Source organism: Mirounga angustirostris, unplaced genomic scaffold, assembly GCF_029215605.1.
Source record: "Mirounga angustirostris isolate CCGP_5_RB_7025 unplaced genomic scaffold, mMirAng1.0.hap1 SCAF_1, whole genome shotgun sequence".
NCBI classification, from domain to species: domain Eukaryota; kingdom Metazoa; phylum Chordata; class Mammalia; order Carnivora; family Phocidae; genus Mirounga; species Mirounga angustirostris.
In genome coordinates this window covers 127,963,248-127,988,517 of record NW_026991709.1, presented here as the reverse complement: position 1 = coordinate 127,988,517, position 25,270 = coordinate 127,963,248, and the positions used below count along the sequence as shown (strand labels likewise).

The 25,270-nt window shown below is 43.0% G+C and overlaps 1 protein-coding gene across 1 annotated transcript in view; it reads right to left on the bottom strand.

Annotated features, from left to right (window-relative positions):
- Window positions 1-593: 593 nt before the first annotated feature.
- CPNE4 (copine 4) overlaps window positions 594-25,270 on the bottom strand; it is a 175,617-nt gene continuing 150,940 nt past the window's right edge. The window contains exons 10-14 of the mRNA XM_064587888.1: window positions 19,004-19,058; window positions 15,791-15,842; window positions 14,552-14,685; window positions 8,401-8,637; window positions 594-2,404 (exon numbers count right to left, since the gene is read on the bottom strand). Of these exons, the coding sequence (XP_064443958.1) occupies window positions 2,270-2,404; window positions 8,401-8,637; window positions 14,552-14,685; window positions 15,791-15,842; window positions 19,004-19,058 (613 nt within the window). The 3' untranslated portion in view covers window positions 594-2,269. The remainder of the gene's footprint in view (window positions 2,405-8,400; window positions 8,638-14,551; window positions 14,686-15,790; window positions 15,843-19,003; window positions 19,059-25,270) is intronic.

Genomic DNA, 25,270 nt, shown 5'->3' with positions numbered 1-25,270 from the left:
GTATATAGCAAGCACTTGGAACAGTACGGGGCACCAGTAAGCCCTCAATAATTGTTAGCTACTAATTGTATTATTCTTTTGAGCCGGGCTTCATTCTGGCTATGAAAAAGGACGTAAGCTGCTATAAGGTTCTGGCTAGGCAAACTGGACTCTGTACTTGTCACCCAATCTCACAGATCCCAGGGATCCTGACAGGAATGTAATAGATCCCAACAGATATTTGAGAATGACATAGTGGTGCATCATTTTGATTGACAGGCATAGCCACTTAATTCACCTCTTAAATCGACAATAGATTTGAGATCACTCAAGAGGCACATTAACAAGTCTATTCATTCATTCATTCATTCATTCAATTAGTCATCTCTTTATTCATTAAGTATCTATTGAGTGCTTGCTATATTCCAGGCACATCTACATGGAAGCTCGTGTCCTCCTTTGGGGTTAGAAACCACCATCAGATAATTCTGTACAATAGGGCCTACATATTTTAATCCCCTGTTTGTTAAAAACAATCTTTTTGTTTCTGTGGGACTGTGAAAGAGCTAGTCCTAATCTGAGGGCATGTCGTCTACATGAAATAAATCACTGTTAGCGAATTGCCTTGAAAAGAGAAACAAGACTATAACTCTCAGAAAAAATTCTGTAAGTACCCAATTTATTCATAAAACAATACAGTTGAAATATTTATGATTTTTTTTTCAGTCATACACTTTTTTTTTTACCATCATTCCCAAAATGTTGTGCATTTGGCTGACATGTATTTGCAAGGTTAGGATCTATAACACCGGAAATCATACAAGGCATTTGCTTTGCTTATTAATACTTCCTCCCGCAACAAACAACAAACAGATCTATTTTGCCTTGTGATTTACTCCCTATCTCTCTCACCAAAAATAAATTCCTCCTTGTGCCTTTTATACCTGCAAAACACTTGTCCATTTCTCTGTGAGAACATTACACAAGGGAAACATTCATTCTTCTGGTTCAAGACTGGCCAGTTCATATCAAAACAAAACACTTCCACGCAAAACAATGATCCTAGGCATTTCTGCTGATAGACTTTGTTCTCAGGAGTGATAAAAAGAGGCAACAAGACGCCCCACACTAAGCTTAAAGATCAACTTGGCGGGCCAGGTTTCTGGGGAGCCATACCGCATGGCCATTTGCCATGGACGAGTTTCTGTGGTTGTGGTGCCACCAAAGACTCTTTGAGGTCCTTCCAAGGGGTCGACATAAAAATGGAACCATTCCCATTGAGGTTGTGGGATGCCTCCTTTGAGAGGGTGGAGGCTGGTGAGGAGGAATACTCCCTAGTCTGTTTAAGGAAGAGGTGTGACTATAAAGCAGTGAGACTGATGTGGGGTATGCAGCTTCTGGAATCAGTCTCACTACTTTTTATTCCCACCTCGGAGACAGGCGGGACTTTTGGGCTACTAGCAGGGGAAAAGTGCCCTTCTCAAGCAGACTAGGTGCTTCCCTGTGTCAGATGGTCTCTGGGACGACACCCCAGAGTCTAGAACCTCAGTACTCTTAAGTGTGGACTGCAATGGCATCACCTGGGACCTTGTTAGAGATGCAGAATCTCAGGCCCACGCACACCTGTTGCACCACAGTCTGACTTGTAACAAGATCTCCAGGTAATTTGTGTGCACAGTAAAGTCTGAGGGGTGCTGGGCTAAGTGCTCCAGACCCACTTCTAGAAGACTATGTCTAGGTGGGTAAACCTCTTCTTCAATAAAGAGACCATTCTTAGCAGGGAGGGATTATAGATAACAGTTGCAAAAACAGTGTTTTTTTTTTTTTTTATTTTAAACATGCAAAATACAGTCCATGCATCTGCCATTTTGAAAAGTCTCTCATCCTGTAGCAGATAAAACCAAATTATGTTTTGGCTGTCAACGTTCAATAGATGTGTCAAAATGCTTTACAGTGTAAAGATAATAAGAAATTTAGCAAAATTTCAACAAACCTGTATAAAAAACAGATACAGATAACATTTTATTTCAAGGCGACATGCTGTAATGTAAAGAGTAAGTTATAATTATTCATGTTTCTTTGTAAAAAGTCTTTAACAATACAAGAGCTGAACAGATCCAGGCCTCAGGGCTACACATGCAAAAAAAATCGTCAGTTAAAAATCACCAAAACGTGCTATTTTTTAAATGTGTAAGTGTGTGTGTGTGTGTTTTTTTTAAGTACAGGAGTAGTAGAAGTATTAAATATTAGCAGGAATAGTATTTCAGAACTCTGTAAAAGTATGTGGAGTTCATGGTGCTAGTGTCCTGGAAGACTCATACATTTCCGATGAACATTTTGGTTTAATCCCTTTGCCATTGTAATAGTCCACGACTTGATTTGGGACTTCAGCCAACACGCTCTTTGCCAGGGCAGCTGGAGATGCCTGGAGGGAAGAAGAAATCACCGTGATTTTGGCACCTGGCCAAAGGAATCTGATCCAGAATCAGCCTAAAAGACTGCAGTCTTGCTCTGAGCAGCTAGTCTCCCTTTCTCTCCTTCCTTCCTTCCTTCATTCATTCATCCGATATTTGTTGAGCATCTACTCCAACCAAGAGTTGTCAGATTCTTGGAAAATGAACCTTTTATTTCATAATGATATTTTCCCATGCTTGTCTCAAAATATAAAACTATTCACATCTGAAGATGGGTGAAAGTTGGAGGGCAGAATGAATTTTCTTTGTTTTGTTCCCAATTTGCATTCAATTCCAGGCACTGTGCTAGGGTTTATGGGTTTGTGTTTCTTGCCATTAAGGGAGTTATAATCATGAGAGGGGAGACTGGTGTGGCCCACATGAACACTGCTACATGCTACAGACCAGCAGCATCACATCACATGGGAGCTTAATAGAAATATGGAAGGCTAGAAGCATCCCAGAGCTACTAAATCATAATCTGCATTTTAACTCGATGCGCTAGGGTGATTCCTATGCATACTGAAATTTGAGAAGCACTGCTCTAGAGTCACAAGCACCCTGGGACCAGAGTACAGAAAATGAAAAGACTAAGTCATCTTAGAGGAAATCACAGCAGGCTTCCAAGGGGAGGTGGTGTTTAAGTTGGGCATGTTTTAAAATGTAGAGAGGGGGAATGACATTTGATCATTTTAGGTACAGTGAGTCATCTGATGGGGCTAAAGAAAGTGTATGTGTGTGTGTGTGTTGCGGATTTAGGATTGTGGGGGTATTCAGTTGGAAAATAAGCTTGCGGCCAGGCAATGGAGGGTCTTGAATACCACTGATTAATGTAGCCTTTATTCTATCAGCATTATGATCCCACTGTCTGATTTGGGGCAGAGGAAGGTGGAGGTTGGTATTCTGCATGACTCTGGAGTCATGCAGAGCTGGATCTGTCTTCTGGCTCTGGCATTCGGTACTAACTTTCCAATCCCTGGGCAAGTAAAATTGCCTGAGCCTCATTATTAACTATTATTGAAGCCGAAAACTTGAAGCCGAGGGACCAGTTAACGAGTGTTTGAGATTCCTCAGCAAAGTAAAGAAAGGGCTAGACTAAATGCCGAATGACCTGGTTTCTTGCTCTTTCCTTCCTCATGTGGCTTGCCACTCAGCCATTCGACTTGGCTAAGCCCCAGTGTTCTCAGAGATGAAATAGCAAAGAACAGGGTTTGGTTTTATCTCAGTTTTTAGGAGGCTCAAAAGAGAGACACTAATCTTAAAAACAATCTGAAAACACGGTGAGGGGTTTTTCAAAAGTAACCCCTCACATTTCAAAGATGTCCCAGCATGTTGGGCACTTGGCATCCACGAATGCTCTTTTAGTTTATAAATGTCTGCTCAGGGTTGTGGATTAGAGCATGGTCCACACGTACACTAGGGTAGCTATGAAAGCCATTCCTACCATTTTCTCTCTGGCAGCATCTCATATAAAGGCTAGAAAGCCAAACACTTAATTTCCCAGCCTCCCTTGCACCCAGGGATGGCCATATGACCAATTTCTTTCTTTCTTTCTTTTTTTAATTTTTATTTTAAGAAGGCCACATGCCCAACGTGGGGCTTGAACTCATGACTCTGAGATCAAGAGTCGCTCGCTCCACTGACAGAGCCAGCCAGGCGCCCCAATATGACCCAATTTCATCCTTTAAGACATGAGGATGTTTCTTGGAAAGCTTTTCTTTCTTGGTTAGAGGGGAGAGACATGGTTGGTTCTGTTTTCCTTTCCTCTTCCTTTTTTCCTTGAACTAGCATGTAATTCCTGGAGCTATGGCAACTGTTTTACCATCATGAGCACACAGCAAGGGGAATCACCAAGTGCTTGCCCTGATACTATCAAATCACTGAAAAAAAGATGTGGGCAGCCACCAGTCCCTAGCATCTAGTTACCTAAGAACAACGTATTTGTCTTTATACAATCTAGGGTTTCTCAGTTTGGGCAATATTGCCATTTTGGGCCAGATAATTCTTTGGGTGGGGAACTGTCTTGAGCATTGTAGGACGTTTAGCAGCACTCTTGGCCTCTACGCACTACATGCAAATGGCACCCCAAGGCTGTCACCATCATAAATGTCTCCAGATGTTGCCAAAGTTGTCCTCGGCTAAGAATCACTTGTGCAATCCACTGTGAGATGGATCTGCTGTTATGTGAAGCCATGCTATCCCTCAACAGTGCTGTCAAATAGAACTTGGTCCAGTGGTGGAAATACTCTGAGTCTGCCCTGTCCAGTGCGGTAGTCACTAGACACACACGATTATCGAGCCCTTGAGAGGTGGCTGGTGTGACTGAAAAACTGAATTTTAAATTTCATTTTAGTTAATTTAAATTTAAATAGCCCCACGTAGCTATTTGTCACTGTATCTAGACAGCTTCTAAACGACTCTCCCACTCCTTTGCGTATCTGGGCTGGTGGCTCTGGTGAGCAATTAGGACTTGGGGGCATTATCTGGTTGGGAAAAGGCCAGAAATGGGAAAGCAGCTGGTAGCAGCAGTGGTATTTATTAACCACCTGCGACGACCAGGTGCCGTGCTAAGCTTTATGTAGGCACCACCTTTACTCTTCTAATGTGTCTGTCATTTGCCTTATTTCACAGATGAAAGTCTGTGGCACAGAAAGGTTAAATAACTTGCGGGGAGCTACACAGCTCAGAGTCTGTGCCCTGTCCACTTCAAAGCTGTGCGTTATCACGCAAAGGGAGGCAATTCATGGGTTACTGGCTTATATGAAAGGATGTTAGCTCACCTTCCATTTTCTTTACTGTGTATTGAATTCAGAATAGATAAGTTTGGATAATGATATGGTTTTCAAACTCTAAGCTGAAGTCCGTGAAGATAAGTGGCGTGATATGCTCCCGGTGCTGTTTTCGTCACCCACAGAACAGCTGGAGACTGTGTAGAAGACACCTGCGAGCAGGGCCCCACTCCCTTGCCCTGGGCAGGGCACTTCCCTTGTTGCTGAGGCCCCCTCAACTCCCTGCGCACCAACGGTCTGTCCTTCCTCTTACCAGCGCAAGCTGCCAGGCTTCCCTCACGGCTGCTCCTCTCTGCTCTCAAGTCCTGTAGCAACATTTGAGCCCCTTTTCACCACCCATAGGTTGCTTAGCACAGGAGGTTTCTGCTGACACCTATGTCCCAACCATGTAATTCTCCAGTATGTTCCTTGGGGACTGGACCCATGGCTTTATCATCTCACCGCGGCCCCAGGCGAGCTCATGCTGCACCCACAACAGGCGCTCCATGAGTGTTTGAGGAACAGGAGGAGTTTGGGGGAGAGGCTGTAACGTGCATGGCTCTGCGGCTGTGTGTGTGTGTGCATTTGCACGTGTGCGTGCATGCAGGGACAGAAAGATGGTGGTTTGGGGAAGTGCATGAATCTCCTAGGGAGCGAGCTCTTTGACCCCACTTCACTCATGCAAAGTAATGGGTGGTGGTCAGTGATGTGGCTACTTCTGTCCGGCTGACAAAATGGGGCAGGACATGAAAATCTGGAAGAACAACCCCCTTTCCCCACCTTGGGCATTATGCAAGTAAGTCACTTCATATCACTTCAGTCGTGATGAACACGATTGCAGCAAATTTCACCTCTTCTAGGACATCCCTCCACATAGCGGATACCACTCCTACGTGCAGACGATCTGAGGGCTTGGTGAGCCTCTTTTATTTAGCAAGTGGTTTCATTTGGAAACACTCCCCCACCTACCCCCAGGCAAAACTGAAGGGGAGCTGTGGTTGCACAGCCAGCCCCTCACCCACGCTTTTGCCCCTGTGCTTGCTGGGGGCTTGGGTGTTACTTGGAACTCCCTTTGCATTCAACACTGTAGGCAGGGATTGATTTTAGACTCCTCTAATGATGCTCATCACACACAGTCCTCCCTAAAAGGAGAATTGCAATTGTGTGGCAGTACCATTATGAGCAATACCTTATTGCTCAGGGAGCCCTGGAGTGTTCAGGGATCTCGCTAAGTGGTCCTGGCAGGCCAAGAGATGTAGGGTTCACTGGAGGCTGCTGGGCTCATTATTTATCTGAATGTTTGCTTTAAAGCATGTCCCAAGAAGGTGGCAAACAACAATTTACAAAAAGCATATGCCAAAGGCTCTGACTCTGGCGCTGGGACTTGTCGATAATTGGCAATGATCCAGCCATTGTTCTGCTCCTATACTTGCCTTACCCAGCGTAGCTGGGGTCCCGGCCTGAGCCCAAATTGGAATTCAGGGATTTCTGGACAGATCTGATAAAATGGCTAGGAGAGCGAAAGGGATTCATTTGAATGAGGGCTTTTGGCTTGAGGAGAAAGGCTTTTCCAGAAAATGTCAGGGAAAGCTCAGAGTGGATGGCTCAGTGCCTGTCCCTTCCTCACCCTGACCCTAAATAACTGACTTCAGGCCTGAGCACAGAGGGGGCTGGAGAGGAAGTGAAGGACATTTGCAGCAGGGATCCTGGAGGTGTAGGGACATGGCCTTCACCGCATTAATGGTCCAAGTGACAGCAGGGTCTCTGGAGCATGGAAAGGAGGGGACTCCTGTCATTTCCCAGGGGACTGCAGGGTCTCTTCAGGGCACTGAGGGTTCTGGAGATTCCCTCCTGCCAGGGCAGCTCCAGTTCAGTTACCAGCCCTGGGAGCAGGCTCGCTGGCACCTCATGCAGAGCAGAGGGATAGCAGGGGTCAGGGATGCTCTGCCCTGGAGTGGCTGCCATGAGGGGCATAGAACAAAAGAACACAGAGGACTGTCTGTGACGCCCTATGTGACTCCCAGATACAGCTGGAGGAGGCTCCGAAGGCTTCTTCAGGGCCACTACCGAGCACAGAGGGAGCCTTTGTGAGAATCAGAGAGGGTGTCACCCTCGCCCACTGCAGCCCTAAGGGTGCAGGGTTTTGTGTAAATTTTAAAAGTTCCTTTTCAGGGCACTTGGGTGGCTCAGTTGGTTAAGCTTAGGTCAGCTTAGGTCATGATCCCGGGTCCTGAGATCAAGCCCCCAAGTCGGGCTCCCTGCTCAGTGGGGAGCCTGCTTCTTCCTCTCCCTCTGCCCCTCCTCCCTGCTTGTGCTCTCTCACGCTCTCCTCAAATAAATAAATAAAATCTTTAAAAAAGAAAATAAAATAAAGGTACCTCTTCTTTTGTGGAGTTGATAATTATCCCAAATTTGGGGATGCTTCAGGGTCATCTGGGGATTGTGACACTGCTTGACCTACTATTTGTTATTGATGGGAATCCAAGACTGTAAAGCTAAATGTTAACTTGCAGAAAAGTGATAAGATTTCTGCCCGGTAGACAAGGTAATCTAAAGATGATGATGATGATTTTTTAACCCTTTTGGTCATTAGCCAGTTTGAATCTGCCTTAGGAAACTTATTCCAGTATTCCCCCCCGTTCCCCGACCATAATCAACTATTTTATACCCTCCTTTGAACTAGCTTTGTCGTCTTTCTGGTTCCCTCATTAATGAGTTAAATAAATCTTTGATGCTGCCTACTGTATATTTACAGAGGATTTAGGTTACTATGATTTCAAAAATATACTTTCCCAAGGCAAACACAGGCTTCTCCCAGGGTACATGGCTTGACAAAGAGAACCCACGCTGACTTTCAGCTTCTCTTCGCTACTTCAGCCAGGCACCCTTAGGCAGAGAGCAACCCGCCCAACTGTACATGGAGCCCTGCATGCACTAGAGAGCCTAAATTACATGGATGAGGGCAAGCACCAGTGAAATGCTGGCTGCCACAGTTTGCATGACTCCTCGGCTATTACTTGACTTACACGTCTTTCTCCAGAGAGTGAAGCTCTACATATCCTGGGTGTGAGACAGCCTGGCCTGGGCAGAGATAGCTTGTTTAAGAACCACTTGCTTTACCCCAAACACTGGTAGGAAACTGTGGGAGTGAGCTTGCTTTGGTTCTGCTCTCCCATGGGAAGCCCCAGAGATATGCGTACGTGTTTGAAGTTCCTGAAGGGCACGAACTGGACGATGTCTCGAAGGACAGGCTCTCCCTTGGGTGACCTCAGAATGCCGTCGTCTCCATCCAGCATCTGCATGTCACTGAAGTCCGCGTTGCCCACCCCGACGATGATGACCGACATGGGCAGGTGGGAGGCGTGCACAATGGCCTCCCGGGTGTCGGCCATGTCTGTGATGACACCATCAGTGAGAATCAGCAGGATGAAGTATTGCTGGGGTTGACCGGAGGCCAGGTGAGCATGGGGACAGGGAGGTGGGGGAGACAAGGACAATACCTGTTATGCACCCGGGTGGCTTCCGTGCGTACTGACCACAGCGACCATGCCGACAGACTTTAATAAGTCCTGTGTTGGCAGCCCTAAAGACTTAAGGCTATGATGAATGGAGCTTCAATGCAGGCAGAGTAATTGTGGGTTAATTCTAAGAATCACCTTAGTGACAGTTACAGGGCACAGTGTGGGGGACAGAGCAGTGGAGGGGAGTCAGGACAGGCTGGCCTCAAAGCCTCCACTCTCTGAGTTCCTGGGAAAACTTACCTCCTCCGGGTCTACACCATCTTCATCTCCTGAGGAGTGGGACCAGACCTCTTCAGCTCGGGGAATTTGCAGAGTCCACAGCTACACTGCCCAATACAATAGCCACTAGCTCCATGTGCCTACTGAGCCCTTGATATGTGGCTAGAGTAACAGAGGCACTGAAATTCGAATTTTATTTCATTTTAATGAATTCAAATTTAACCTTCAAAATGAAGACTTGATTCAGTTATTGGAAAACCTTTTAAATACATTTGGAACAACTCAGGCATGTGACTCTAGTTTCTCAGCTATTAATATAGAAAACCTAAAAAGATCAAGTATTTGCGGTGATAATTTAGTATCCAAATTAAGATGATATATTATAAAATACACACGGATTTTGAAGACTGAGTACAAAAGAAAGAATTTAAAGTATTTTATTAATAATTTTTTATATGGAAGACTTATTAAGATGAGAATATGTTGGTTATATTGGGTTAGACAAAATATATGATTAAAATTAATTCTGTCTTACACTGTTGGTGGGAATGCAAGTTGGTATAGGCCACTTTGGAAAACAGTGTGGAGGTGCCTCAAAAAATTAAAAATAGAGCTACCCTATGACCCAGCAATTGCACTCCTGGGTATTTACCCCAAAGACACAGATGTAGTGAAAAGAAGGGCCATATGCACCCCAATGTTCATAGCAGCAATGTCCGCAATAGCCAAACTGTGGAAAGAGCCGAGACGCCCTTCAACAGACGAATAGATAAAGAAGATGTGGTCCATATATACAATGGAATATTACTCAGCCATCAGAAAGGATGAATACCCAACTTTTACATCAACATGGATGGGACTGGAGGAGATTATGCTAAGTGAAATAAGTCAAGCAGAGAAAGTCAATTATCATATGGTTTCACTTACTTGTGGAACATAAGGAATAGCATGGAGGACATTAGGAGAAGGAAGGGAAAAATGAAGGGGGGGAAATCGGAGGGGGAGACGAACCATGAGAGACTATGGACTCTGAGAAACAAACTGAGGGTTCTAGAGGGGAGGGGGTGAGGGGATGGATTAGCCCGGTGATGGGTATTAAGGAGGGCACGTACTGCATGGAGCATTGGGTGTTATACGAAAACAATGAAGCGTGGATCACCACATCAAAAACTAATGATGTATTGTATGGTGACTAACATAACATAATAAAATAAAATTAAAAAAAATGAATTCCCTTGATTCTTTTAACTTTTAAACACGTGGCTACTAGAGAATTTAAAATCGCATATACAACTCCATTATATTTCTAGTGGACAGCACTAGTCTAAAGCCTTGCTAGCAGAGGGTGTGGGTTGCTGCCTCTTGCCCCAAAGGCCATACACCATAGTCTGGTCTAGTTTGAGTGTGCTTGTGGTGCTGAGCTCCTGTGGCTTCTTGCTCCAAGTCCCAGCTCCTTGCCTGCAGCCTGGTTGGCCTTTTTCCACCTTGATAGGCTGGAGGGGCTCATCTGAGAGTGAAACTGGAGAAGACATTCTGTCTCCATCAGCATAGGGAGGGCTCAGGACCTGCTATGGGGTCTGGAGAAGGAAGGCCATCAGAAGTTGTGAGCATCTACTGTGAGATGGGAGGGAAGCAGGCCACTGGGATGCCAATTCATGCCAATCTAATGTAATTTTTGCAATATGCCCAACATCTGCAGGGGGTAAATGTGGGATTAGTAAGCCATTTTAAGTTGCCATATTTCAAAGAAGAAAGGCTGGATAGCCTAGCCACATTCTGAAAACATCTGGTTTTGAGAATCATGCTTAAAAGGTTGCACACAGGCTGTTAGTGTTAAAGGTTCCCGCTTCTCTCTGTAAGTCAGAAAAAATATTTTAAACAAAGTAACATGTCAGAAGTGCAACTGGAGGGAACAGAAATTCACACTATGATGAAGACAGCCATATGTTTTAAATGCTTTCTATATAGTTTAATGTAAAGACTAATTCTGTTCCATGTCCACTAACTACCCATCCCTAGTTCTAGCTAACCAACCAATTTTCAAATTCATTCAAGTTGTACATTTTCATCCATATCCATGCTCTTTGAGTCATATACAGTCACAAAAAAGGTGGCCTGGGAGTTTGGAGGAAGGTTTCAGTAGGATGACCTGATGGTGCAGCTAGGGAGGTGCAGAGAAGGGGCAGAAGGAGGCAGCTTGGTTGTTGGGGATAGGGGGAAGGAGTGTGGAATACACCAGAATCATATATCACCCTTCCCAGGGTACACTTTGGAAGGCCAGGTGGATGCCACACCTAGAGGGAGACCACTTCTGACTCAAGAGCAGATGGGCCCTTGTGTGAGTCACACTTCTGTGTCCTCTTCCTCCTTTCTCTACCTCTCCCAACTCCCATTTGATTTGATCTTTGTGGTCCAAGAGGGTGGATCGCTCCTACCTGCTCAATACCTCCAGGAACAAAACACCTGATAGCCACACTACCACATCAAGAAACTTTAGAGTTGGAATGGTCTAGAGACACGGTTGGGAGAATATTTTCTGTAAAGGGACAATAATCAATATTTTAGGCTTTGAGGGCCATAGTGATCTCTGTCCAACAACCTAACCCTGCTAGTGTAGTGAGAGAATAGCTATATTCATTACTTAATGGGAACAGGCATGGCTGTGTTCTGGTAAAACTTTACTGATGGACACTGAAGTTTGAATGTCATATAACTTCCATGTGCCATGAAATTATTATCCTTCTTTGGATTTTTTTTTCAACAATTTAATGTAAAAGCCACTCTTAGCCTACAAGCCATTGATAAACACGCTATAGAATGCAGTTTGTTGACTTTTCATCTAGAGCAGGGATTTTATTTTATTTTTTAAAGATTTTATTTTTAAGTAATCTCTACACCCAACAGAGGGCTCAAATTTACAACCCCAAGATCAAGAGGTACACGCTCTACCAACTGAGCCAGCCAGGAGCCCCTAGAGCATGGATTCTTGAACTGGGCCGGTGGACTACTGAAAGATTTCAGACAGTCTGTGAACTTGGGGTAAATTATATTTTAGTTTCACTAACCTTTAACTAAAATTTATAATTTTTTTCAATTATAATCAACAAATAAAATTAGTTTTAACTGTGCTTGTGACTTAGTCACCAATAGAAATCACAGAATATTTTCCTATTATATTACAGTGACTGTAAATATCTTACTATACCATTTATATCAACACTACTTAGAAATGACAGAATTATTAGACTAGTTACTGGTTCTCATACTTTAATATTAATAAAAGCAGCATTTTATTGCTATATTTATCTTGCTTCTTAGCCACATTTAAAAATATTTTGCTGAATGCATTTCAATATATGTGATTTATTTATAATATATATTTTATTTTGTGCATTTAAAAGCATTTCTGAGAAGGGGTCCATGGGCTTCACCAGCTGTTAATGGTGTTCATGGAACAAAAAAGGTCCAAAACCACTGATCTGAAGAGATTGTCAGGATTCTAGAATCTGCTCCTTCAAGGTTCAATCTAGCTAAAGGTAATATGCTGCAGACTGCTGGACTGAAATCCTGATGGAAATTTCCAATAAAGCGATCAGTAGTAGTTGCCTCTAAAGTCAGGCTAGAAAATGCTCACAGATGAAATAGTACCATCTTTGAATGAACTTGAGGTCCTGTTTAGATAAGGAGGGGATTTTTTTTGTTTGTTTTTAATTTGTACAAGAGTTCCACAAAAATCGAGAAGAAAATCTGACAGCCATAGACTCCCCGCACAACCTGCCAAAGAGGTTCAAGGTTAGGATCCTTAGCAATCAGTAATAGCAAGGGGCCCTGGACCATGCACTGTTCAAAGAACAGGGAAAATCTCTGGGGCAAAACATCAGTGTTTCTGGCCTATAGGGTAAATTATTTGGGGCTGTGTGGATTAGATGCTTCCTCCACTAATTCTTGACCTGCCCTTTCAGAGCAGACCCACCTAACCCCACCCCTTAGTCCAGATTTAGCAAGGACAGTCTATTTCCTTAAAATATACTTTATATGTTGGGTTTCTGAGCCAAGTTATCATTTGAAGAGTTTGAATTTGAAGTTCTGGTGATGAAAAAAAGTAAAAAAAAAAAAACAAAAAAAACCCGTAAAATGAAATACTGATCCTGTTCAACCCTTATTTCTAAATCTTGCATCTGTGAGGATTCAAATTTGCTCCATGGCCTCGTGCGTTTGGCAAGTTGGAGGTGTCATTGACTCTGAGAAGTATAATTTTCAGACAAATGTTGGGGAGGAAAGTCTGACTGGTATGGGTGGATGGAGACAGTGAGGGAGACTCTCCTTGTGCTTTGAAGGACAGTAAAGTAAGGGACAGTAGCTAAAGGGTTAAGTAGTATCAAAGGAGAGATTTTAATTCATAGGTATTATAGCCTGTTTTATTTGCTAATGGGAATGAGTCTTCAGTAGAAAGGGGAAACAGATGATAAGGAGAGAAGGGGAACATAACTGCTGGGTCAATGTCCTTGGATAATTGAGAGGGAATGTGTCCCAGTACACAAGAGTTTGACATCAGATATGAGCATGGTCCTCCATCCATTCTAATATGAGGACGGCTGAAAACCTGGGTACAGTGCAAATAGCTTGGATGAGTTCATGTCAGCAGATGAGGGAGAAGTATATAATCTTCTTCATGCAAGTTCAGTATCTTGGAACCCAGGATAAAATTAGAGAAAATTTCAGACATCGGTAATATTCTACTAAATCTGAAAAAAAATTAAGAAGGCTAGAAAAGGAATATATTGATATCATTAAAAATGATATATAGAAAAGTTATTATGGTAATATATTTAACTCTAAAATTTTAGGGGAAAAAAACCCCACCAAACTCTGTTTTGTCTTTTTGCTTGGTTTGCATTTTTCTTAAGAAAACCATGAACAGGGGCGCCTGGGTGGCTCAGATGGTTAAGCATCTGCCTTCGGCTCAGGTCATGATTCCAGGGTCCTGGGATTGAGCCCCACATCGGGCTCCTGGCTCAGCAGGGAGCCTGCTTCTCCTTCTTCCTCTGCCTCTCTCCCTGCTCATGCTCTCTCTCTCTGTATCTCTGTGTCTCAAATGAATAAATAGAATCTTAAAAAAAAAAAAAAAAAAAAGAAAACCACGAACAGAATGTGAAACAAATCTTTGCCATGATGTTTTGTGTTGTCGCATTTGACCACCAGGAGACAGATTCATCCATTGTTTTACTTCTGTTTTGCTTTGCTTTCATCTGTAGTATGGGTACATTGGAAAGGAAGCTTACTTTTGGATAGTTTTTTCTTCCCCAAGAACATGAGGTGGGTATGACCCATACTCTGGTGACTATAGTAGCTTCCATTGTTGAGTGTCTCCTGCGTTCAGGTAATGTTGCAGAATTTGAGATGTGGCCTCGCTAAGCCTCACAATAACCCAGCAGAGTTGGGTATGATTATCTCCATTTTTCAGTTGAGGAGACTGAGGATAGGGGAAGGTTAAGGCATTTGTCCAAACTCACACAGGTAGAAATGTTTGGATTTATTGTCAGAGTGGGATGGGTGCTAAGGCCAATATCCAGGTAAACGCCCATTAGCAGGAGGACCAGCCTCTCCTTACCGATGCCTCCTTGGTGTTAGTCTCCTCTGATGCTGACTTGGCGACCTTCTGAATGATGGGGGCGATGTTGGTAGGACCGTAAAGCTGGAGCTTAGGAAGACAGCTCTGATAGGCCTCCACAACTCCTTGAATTCCTAAGGTGAAATTGGCAAAGATCAGTAGTTCAGTAGTCCCCTCAAATACAGGTGTAATCAAACACACACAGAAATAAAGCATTTAGTTGCCCCCAATAGTCCTTATCAACATCACATTTATATCCTTAAGGTAAAAAAGAAAATACCACGTCCCTGGTGTTGCCTACACTCCCACTGAAATCATTCTCTTTAAAAGCTCAAGTCAAAAGCAACCATTTACACAAACTTTTCCCTAATGTCCCCCTTTACACATATGATTTCATTAGATCCTCATAGCATAACGAAATAGATGTTATACCCTTTTATAGGTGAAGAAACTGAGGCACAGAGAGGTTAAATGATCTGTGTCAGGTCACACAGCAAGTGAGTTGTAGTCTCAAGATTCACGCCCAGGTCTTGTCTGGCTCTATCTAAGGGCTGTGCTCTCAGCCACTAGGCAAGTCAGCTTTAATGCTTCTCTAGTTTTCACACCACCTGCTAAGTCTCCTCTAGTATATACCACCCTGGGACACCTGTAGGAGTCATGTGCACATCGCTTCATCATCATTATTTGATGGAATATGTTGAGGAATTTCTAGCTGGAAATAATGCAACACTGACCAAAGCCTTTGAGAAGGCTCTTTCTGGCACAAAAGCATAAAGCTACTTGTTTGAAGTCATAACCTTTGCTAGCATGCAGAAAGTGTCAAATGCTTTCCACGTCTCCCCCTTCCTTATTCCTTCACAGAGAGGAAGTTGTGATAAAAAAATACATAAGGAAAATTTAGAAAGCAGAAAGAGGGGTAGCTAACCATTGCCCATTGGGTATATTTCTTCCCCACGTTTTTTTTGGCCAGAGAAATCCAGAATTGGTATCAATACTCTTGCTGTAAGCTCAAGATCTCTTCTGCATTCTGTCTTTTATAGCTATTTTTCCACTCTGTTATTATGGCTCTCCATTGCCTTTGGAGTAGCATGGTTTATTTGGATCCAGAAGGCCTACTTCTCTGCTGTGGACAGATGACCGTGGCTAACTGAGATGCTGCCTCGGAGCAGAGAGACTAAAATGGGAAAGGTACCCACGAAAGGGCTGTGAGACCTCAGCTTGCTTTTATGTGTGATTTACCTGCACATTCCGGGTTGTCTTCATTAAAGTTGATTGCAAAGTCGTGAGAGACCTAGACACCAATTAAAATTTAAAAAAGGAAGAAAAGAGAATTATAACTTTAATCCAGTAAGGAGGCACTGGAGTTTAGAGTTTGCAAACAAATGCCCATTACATTCATCATGTGTTAAGCAGCAGGAACCATTTTAAGCCTTTACACAATCAATCTGAGATGGAGGGTGAATTCTAAGCTCCCTGTGGAGTTGAGGTGACAGGAAGACTTTCTAAAATCGGATAAATGCTGGCAGGAGAGGAGAATAAGGCAAATAAAAAAGAAATCGAAGAAAAGATTTCTGAAAAATGTAACTCCACATAGCTTCCAGATAGAACTGGCCACAGCCTGGAGGCTTAGATTTGGCTGAGCTCTATTTGGACCCAGTGATAAAAACAATGATAGCTCAATAACGCAAGCTGTCTGCCCAACATGGTGACGGTTATGAAGGCTCCAGCTAAGCTGTTGACACTTAAGAATCATTCTAACATGATATGCAGAAATACAGGGCAGAAGGTTTTTCACATATACACAGGTTAAAATAGACTCTACTCTTGGAAAAGTAATAAAGTAATACAACTTTTACTCTTCCAACACAATTTCCTCTACCTGGCAGGACCTATGCATAAGGTCAAAAAGGATATTATTTACTTTTTTTCTTTCTAAAACCTGATAAAACAAGAGGGATGTTCTGACATCTGGACATTTTTATTGGATCATCTGGAATTATACAGACTTCCATTTCAAAGGCTATTTCCAAGCACTGACTCTTTTGGGGGCTAGAAGATAAGTCATTGTGTTAAAAGACCCCTCTTTTCTTAGTGTTGGTGCCCTACTCCACATTTCCTTGCCCTGAGCACTTCCAGGCAAGTCAGCTGACTTCCAACGATCTCACTTGCTTTATTGAGTCTTAAGTCTTTCTCAGGCCTCCAGAGCCTGCTTTGCCTGCCTAGCTGTAAGTGTTGGGAAACTCATGTACCTGGGGAGCAGCCCTTAATCACTCACTGGATGACAGGATATGGTGTATCAATACCCCAGCTGTCTTATCTCTTGGGGTCTGTGCATGCTCTACACTATCTCCCTGGCGCCCCCAGCAGAATTAAGTTCCAGCTGCCTACAGTGGTAACTGGCTTGTTAGCATACCCTATGTTGACTTCCCCATGTCCCCACCTCTGTTGAGGTTTCCTCCACCTCTCAAATAAGTAACTTGCATCCAAATCCTTGTCTCAAGGTCTATTTCCGAGAGAGTGCAAACTAAGACAGAGGTGCTTGTGGCTCAGTTTCAAGGCAAACTCTGAGATCTTATCCTAAAGAAGTCAATTGTGATAAACTCTCTGGGGGCATCCGACAGGCTGAGACCATCAGTGCCTGTCAGGGCAGAGGGGAAATTATGCATGGGAAAGGGGCATTTGCATGACTTTTCAAGAACAGCAATGAGGATATGGGAGGGATGCCTGTTAAGACAGGAGGAAGAATAAGTTAGCTGACAGGCAGCATGGAGCCAAGGGATCAGGTCAGCATGAGGACTTCAGAAAACAGCAAGAAGGATGAGTTACTCCAGGAGGGGGGCCAGGCAGATATCACAGATGAGATAAGGAGGGCCTGAAAAAATACCCTTCTTTGGGTAGTTGGACTGTTTTTATGCTTTTGTTTTTTTTAAAGATTTATTTATTTATTTGAGAGAGAGAGAGAGATGGGGAGGGTGGGGACAGAGGGAGAGGGAGAGAGAGAATCTCAAACAGACTCCCTGCTGAGTGAGGAGCCCTACACAGGGCTCGATCTCATGACTCTGACATCATGACCCAAGCTGAAATCAAGAGGTAGATGCTTAACTGACTGAGCCACCCAGGCACCCCATGGACTGGTGGTTTTTGAGGTGCATTTCATTCTCAAAGCTCAGCAGCTCTGGGAAGAAGGTTGGCACCCATTTGCCCACATTCTGGAATTGATACCCCATCTAAAGGGGACTGCATCTCCTCAGTTCTGACTAATTCTTGCATGTGTAATTTTTTAATCGTAGTGTTGCCAGGTCTTTTAGTTTTTCTGGAGAAGCAAGAAGTGTGACATTGTATATGAACTTGTATAATTCTTAAAAAAAATGTGTGTCAGATATAATACACTTGTGGCCTGAATAATGTCTACAGGCCACCAGTCAGCAGCTCCTGTTCTATGTTCTTCCTCCCCATGTGCTCAATTTCCAACAAATGCTTCTAAAATTCTGTAGCCATGCCTGGCAGGGAAGGCAGTGTGGGATATAAGGCAAACAAGAAAAAGGACAGGTCAGAGAGACATGCCACTCTATCCACTGCTCACTCCAGCAGTAACAGGGATATGGATTCCCTTTTTTCACAGGAGGGGAAAGCCCTTGGTCTGACAGCTCTGTTGTGGGAGCAAATGTCAGCATTTTCCTCCTGCTCTGTGACTCAATCAGTAAAAGAAAAACTGATCACTGAGCAGTATTGCTTCCACTTAGCTTGTACCTCAGAGGAATTGGTGAGGCTGGGGTAGGGACCTTGCTGTCTCTCCAAGGCCCTTCTACCAGTGGGAGCAGAGTTCTCTGTGGAGAGTGTCCCACAGAAGCATCTGGTATACCACAGCACAATGCCTCAGCTCCACTGCAGTACAAATCTCTCTTCACAATCTTTGCCTTCCTTGTTCATGAGAAATCAGTATCAAATAGGACTCCAGTGTTTTCACAGAAACCTTTCAGTTTCCCAATACTCGAAGCCAGAGTGATTCTCCTTCAGGACTTCACTGTGTCTCTCCCCCACATAGGCCTGGGGCTCAGAGACTTGGAATGAGGGAGTCTGTAGATATCCCTGTCATGAACTTTCACCGTTGGCATTGTCAGTAGGACCTTTCTCTGGAGGAGACCTGGATAGATAGGTTCTGAGCCAGTGGAGATCAACTTCCTGAGTGTTTTCTCAGTCTCTGACCGTATCTATTAAGAAGCTCAACAATGGGACCCTTCATTTGGACCTCTGAGAAGACCCATCCGGAATACAGGAGATTGAATTTCATCAAAAGATAGGCTCCAGTGAGCTAATCCCACTGGTTCTGAAGACCATTTCTGAGTTTTGGCACTCTACTTACATAATTTTATCAAGGGCCAAAAGAGTGAACTCCTATGAGGGAAACCCAAGTCATCCTTTGGCTACAGCAAAGGTTCTCTACTCACTCACCGTGTACTCTGGGGGTATCCTGGCACCAAACCCAAAGGCTGGGAACATTTTGTCACTGGAAAAAAAAAAGAAGTTGCTTCAATTGTTCATCTAATGAGGAAGAAAAACATGAACCTGCATCACCTCAGTAGGACATGTTACTATGTCAAATGCTGACTCATGCTTCTTGATTATCTGTGGTAACAGGGGATAGCAGTAGCATGGGTAATTAAAATCAAGAAGGAATCCACAAAGTTCTTTATAGTCATTAGTCTGCAATTTCTTCCCATAACTTTTTGCTAGATTTGATACTAAGGAATAAAATGGCCCAGGATTGCCTCACCTCCCCTACCCCAGTTTTCTGTCTTTGAAAAGTGGTTATGAATTATGTAACTCCAATGGTTGACTATTAGGGTTTTTCATATATATTATCTTTTAAAATCTTTGTAGGGAGGGACCATTATTCCCATTTCCCAGGTGGGGAAATATCTTGGGAGGTAAAGTGACTTATCCAAGATCAGGCTGCTAGTTAGAGCGAGGATTCAAATCCAGATGAGTCTAAATCCAAAGAGATATTAAAAATCAATGGGAAGCTTGGAAGGCTGGCTAACTGTCAGAACTTGATTCCATCTACAGGACTCATTGCGTCCATTACTTTAACTCATACAAACAACATAAACTGTTTACATGTCTTTTCTTATCTCCTGAATGCAAAGAGATGCTGGGTTTTTTTGGTATTAATATCTTTACATCTCCACTGCCTCTGTCCCAAACTGCCCCTTGACCCTCTCCTTCAGCATACTTGCCATAGAGTATGTGCACAATAAATATTTAATGACTAGACAATTCATGAATTGAATCATGGCTTCGTTTCTCTTATGCATATTGAAATTTCTCTCTTAATTTATTCATTTACATATGTTATATTAACTCCAACTTTACTGTACTATAGGTGAGATGATGGGGAGAAGAATTAACTTTAATTGGTACATACAATGTGCTGGGCATGATGCTAGGCAATGTACATTTTTATTTAATTCTCACGCAACCCTTGAAGTTCCACCTACTTATTATTCCTGCTTATAGATGAATAAACTAAGTCTCAGAAAGGCTAAGAAAATGGCCGAAGGTATTTACCTGGGAGGACTGTGTGATTCTAAAGCCCATGCCTTTTCTGTTGTCCCATTATAATTCAATGATTTTATTTGGCATTAAATGTAATTTCCTTCTGGAACTTCCGGTAATGGGGCCCCCTGACCAGACAAGTAAGACTCTCTTTAGGAAAACTGTTGCAGTGGGGCTCTGGAATATTGCTCTTGGCAAAGGCACATCCTTCGCATGCCATCTACCTTTTACGTTCTCTCCCATTAAAAATACAACTGAGATTTGTTCTTGGAACAATTCCTACATTTCACAGTTCTTTGCAGAGTTAGTCAAGGAAAAAAGGAAATTCAGATTAGGGCTCACTGTCCCTGAATGGCTCTGTCAACCAAAGGGGACCTCCCAAGGCTGACAGAGAAATCAAAGTACTAAAGTACCAAAGCCATCACCACCCGACAGATGTAGAGGTCATTAGTAGCCAATGATGGCTTTGATAACACTTCACCAAAATGCAGCCAAGTCAAGCAAATTTGGGGTAGGGGTTGGGAGATACAAGGAAGCCAGCATTTTTGGAATTAGTCAAATTCTCTAGAAAACCACCAGCTCTCCCTTTTCCTCACTATTGTGTAGATACAGGCTTTGTGGTGCATTGCATCTGGCATGTAGTAGAAAAGGTATTAATATTGGTAAATAGAAAAACACAACGTCTTATGAAGGATTAGCCACAACTCTGAGAAAAAAATACTTCTGGTCCTTGGAAATACTGACTTACACTGCCTCAGTAATTCCTCCTTAACCAAGACAAGGGTGAGCAGGTATGAAAAGGAATCTATGAGAGAGAGTTCACAGGTGCTTTCGGGGTAAGTCTGGAAGAAAACTGTCCAGGGTGGAGAATGGGTTCTGGTTCTTCCAACCTGGAGATGGCTCAGAAGTCAAAACAGAAACCTAGGAGGCTCCATACCTTTTGATGAGTTTAGAAAGGGTGAGATCTAATATTCCATCCATTTCTAATCACCAAACCAATGTTCCAGCCTTAATGATATTTTTTTAATACCTTCTAAGCTACCCTGGGGGATGTGAAGTTTGCTGAGCATGATGCACTGTTATGTAATTGAATTTCAAGAGCAGGGAGGTAGGGGAAACGCCTCACCTACAAGAGGAATAATTAATGACCCAGGAGGACATCAACTCTCTGAAGTTAGCCACCACAAAGTCTCTAACTAACAAACATACCAAAGGAAAATTTTCAAGCCTAAGCACAATAGATTGAAATGTCCATGCTTCCTGACTAAAAATAAAACTAGGCAGAGAGGAGTCTTATGCAAGAGGCAAGAGAAGGCAGGTTGAGCACACATGCACGGTACGCCAGCGCATCAAAGAACTTGAGATTGAATCCACTCAGCACCGAGAAAAGGGGCCACTCTGCAACTACTGGGAAAATGATCGGTGGAACTTGCCAACTTGGAAAATTCAATATTGCCACATTGCTAAAGGCAATCTTTTATTCGTACCATTGGAATAAAACAGTATAAAATACAATAAAAGAGCCCATAGTCTTCAGTGGTAATGAGCATGCGTTCCTGAACTTGTTAGGGAATGATCTTGGTCCAATGATGTCCAGATGGAAGATTCATTTTCAAACACCATTTTTACCCTCCTGTTAAGGAAGACTTTGGGATGAAGAAAGAGAGTAATAAAAATAAAGACAAATTACCTCATCCATAAGGAAACAGAGGCTGACTGACTCAGAGCAAAACAGCATTTCGGAACACCTAGACATTTAATTAAGACTGTTCTTTAAGACAGTGGTCTTAACACTGGGGTACATGGAAATGCAAAGCCCTTCTGGGGTAAGAGAGCATGGCTTTTTTTTTTTTTAAAGGAAATCAGTATTCAGTTTCTCTACTTGCATATGTATTCTCTGTTGAAATGGATCTTCAGGGAACACCTGTGATAGAAAGACCTGCTCTCCATTCACACCTTCCCTTTCACAATTATCCTTCTCCTTACCCACTCTGAATCTTAACCACAATGGTGCGTTGTTCCAGAGTGCAAAAACTCTGCAGTAGAAAACAAGAGACCTAGGAAACAAATCCTTTTGCAAGTCAGGTAGTTGCTAATTTTTTTTTTTTTAAGATTTTATTTATTTATTCATAAGAGACAGAGAGAGAGACAGAAGCAGAGGGAGAGGGAGAAGCAGGCTCCCCGCAGAGCAGAGAGCCCAATGCGGGACTCGATCCCAGGACCCTGGGATCATGACCCGAGCTGAAGGCAGATGCTTAACCGACTGAGCCACCCAGGCGTCCCAGTTGCTAATTTTTGCTTTTAAAAATTGTAGGGAGTGCTGATATCAGCTGGTAGATCATTAAAAATACATTTTGGTGATAAACCATTATGTGATTTTTTTTGATATATAACCTCGAACAGAAAGAAATAAGTAATGCTGCTAGTCAAACTCTTTTCATTACCATATACTTATTTATAAGAACAAGTTTTCTCAGTATTTATATTGATAAAAACAAAAAATTGGATTAGAATTGATGCTAGACTCTTCTATTCTAGTACCATTCATTCATCTACAGATATGTAAACTACTTGGGGAAAAAACCCCACTATTTTGTTTCATTAAAAGGTTTTATTTTTTATAGGCAATAATTATATTTATGTTCTTTTGATCAATTATGCATTAATGATGATTGTAATAAAGACTCAAACAGAAGGTTTTAAAAAATATTTTGAGTCTTTTCAACACAGAAAATTTTAGAAATTAGAAATTTTAAAATTTATATTCATATTTTTATTGTAGAAATCAATAAAAGGGTTTTGAACCAAAATCTTAAAAGAAACATTAGGATGAAATTCTTTGGGGGAGGGGACTGGAAATACAGTTTCATGAAAAAGAAGAAATAAATAAATTCTCAACTCCGGCTAAAGAACTTGTTCATGCATTTTTTAAATGGGTGATGGTGAGTATCACAGAGCTATGGCATTTAGATCCTACTAAATGTATTCACAAGAGTTATGTAAGAGTTTTATTTCTAAATGTCCATATTTACAATACACCAGGATTTTCGGTCTTTGTCATTGTTTAAACTCATGATGGAAAACATTAGATTTCAATGTAAAAATGTGTGAAATTACACATTTTTATAAAATTCTTATTAGGGGTATATGCCCAAACTAAAAATTAAAGGTTATCGGTCCAAAATGTCCTTTAGATCTGACACTGTAATCCCTTTTTCCTTTTGTGTTCAGTTTATTTTTAAAACTAATTAAGAGTATCGAAGATAATAGCCTCTATCATTTACTGAGTATCACAGGCAGAACATGTGCTAGCTAGCCACTTTATATCTAATCCTTACAACTGCTCTGCAAGAAAAGTTTGATAAATCTTCCATTTGAAATCAAGGACATCAGGGCCCATGGAATGGAAGGAAACCTCAGAACAGAGGCAGCAGAGCTGGGGTCTGAACCCAGGGTCTACCTGTCACTAGGACCCCATGCTCTTTCCATCACCCCTGTTGACTCTGCCCTTTGTAGGAAACTGGTCTGGTCTAAAGACTCAGAATAATAAAGATAAGTCCATCCACGTTCTAGTAACAACAAAGGACAGAATTAGCAGAATTCTGAACATCCCAGAATTTGCCATCCCCGGAAGGCCCTCCTTGACTACCTTGGAAACTCACGTAGGAAAGTTACTCCTTCTCTTGATGCAGTCCCTGTCCTTACACAGGGCAAGCTGCCCTGACTATGCCGGGCTGTGGCTCATTTACATGGCTTTTTCTCCCTGAGACTGTGAAGCAGCTGGGGGGAAATTACACTCTCTTAGTTTGTCTCTGTCTTTACGGCACCATGTGAGGCGCCCGGCAGCCATCCGGTGCTGCGTGGCTGCATCTGACCCATCTAACTGATTTAACTCTGGATCTCAACTTGGGATGCCCATTAGGAAAATGCCCATGAAAAATCCTGATTCCTCAGGATGTATACCAGACTAAATCAGGCTCTGGGGTGGGGCCCGGGCATCAGCGTATTTTAAGACTTCCCGAATGATTCCAGTGCGCAGCCAAGGCTGAGAGCCCCCGACTGGTGTTTGTAGAGTGGAAGGAATGGCACTGTGATACAAACCTATCTTCTGATTCTAACCCCAATACCTGTCAGATGGGGCATCAGCCCTAACTTTGCCTCCTAGCACACCATGCAGGAGGTCTCCTGCCTCAGATGTGGGGTGGCCACATCCATGAAATGGCAGTCTATGCTTCCAAGCAATAGATTCAGTATCTATACTCTCTTGATAGCAGAGAGACCAGCCTTTTGTTGGAGGACACGGCAGGTGGTCAGAGACCCACATCTCTGCTGGGCCCAAGGAATGGATGTCACCTTGGTCTTGAGCAGCCTGAGCAGGATGTTCACAGGAGCTGGGCAAGTGCTACAACCAACAGGGAATATATGAGCTTGTGTGTGTGTGTGTGTGTGTGTGCGTGCGTGAGCGCACATACATGTGTGCATGCTTGGGGAGTCCGAGGGGAGAGTATGGGCAGTGTTCTCTCTCTCCAAGGCAGAGAAACAGGGAGACAAAGCGGGCTCGCAGGACTGTCTTCTGGGCTTAGGCCTAGATATTTGTGGAAAAGCTTCCCCTTCAAGGCCACCCTGAGAAGGGTTTTATGCATCTCTCAAGCTGTTCTGCTTTGCTGATCACCTCGTACTGACCCCTCAGCAATGACTGTACAAGGCAGAAAGAAAAACCCCGGGCTGTCAGAGGCTGGGAGCAATTTCTAAGGCTCATGGGGATTAAAAACCTCTCTGTCGCTGCAGGAGGGGGTACATCGCCTTCTGTCAGTTTTTATTCAAGTGTTTCTTTTGAACATCAACCTCAGTGACTTTGATGTGAGAATAAATTAATTCCAAAGCCCCAACTTGAAATTTCCTGACTCTGCCTGTCTATTGTCTATCCACCCACGCAAAGGAGAAACTGCGGAAGCTTGTCAGTTCTCAAGTGAGCAGCTTGCATTACACATTCTTCCAGGGAGTCTTTCAAAAGAGCGCCTGGGCTTTTCAGGCCTTTTCCCCCTTAGGTATTTGCCCCTTTCATGCGGAGCTGCCTTCTTTTTGCATATACGTATACGTATACATAAAGCTCCACTGGGCTGCAGCAGCCTGATTTTCCTGGACAGTTGGGGTGATAACTTC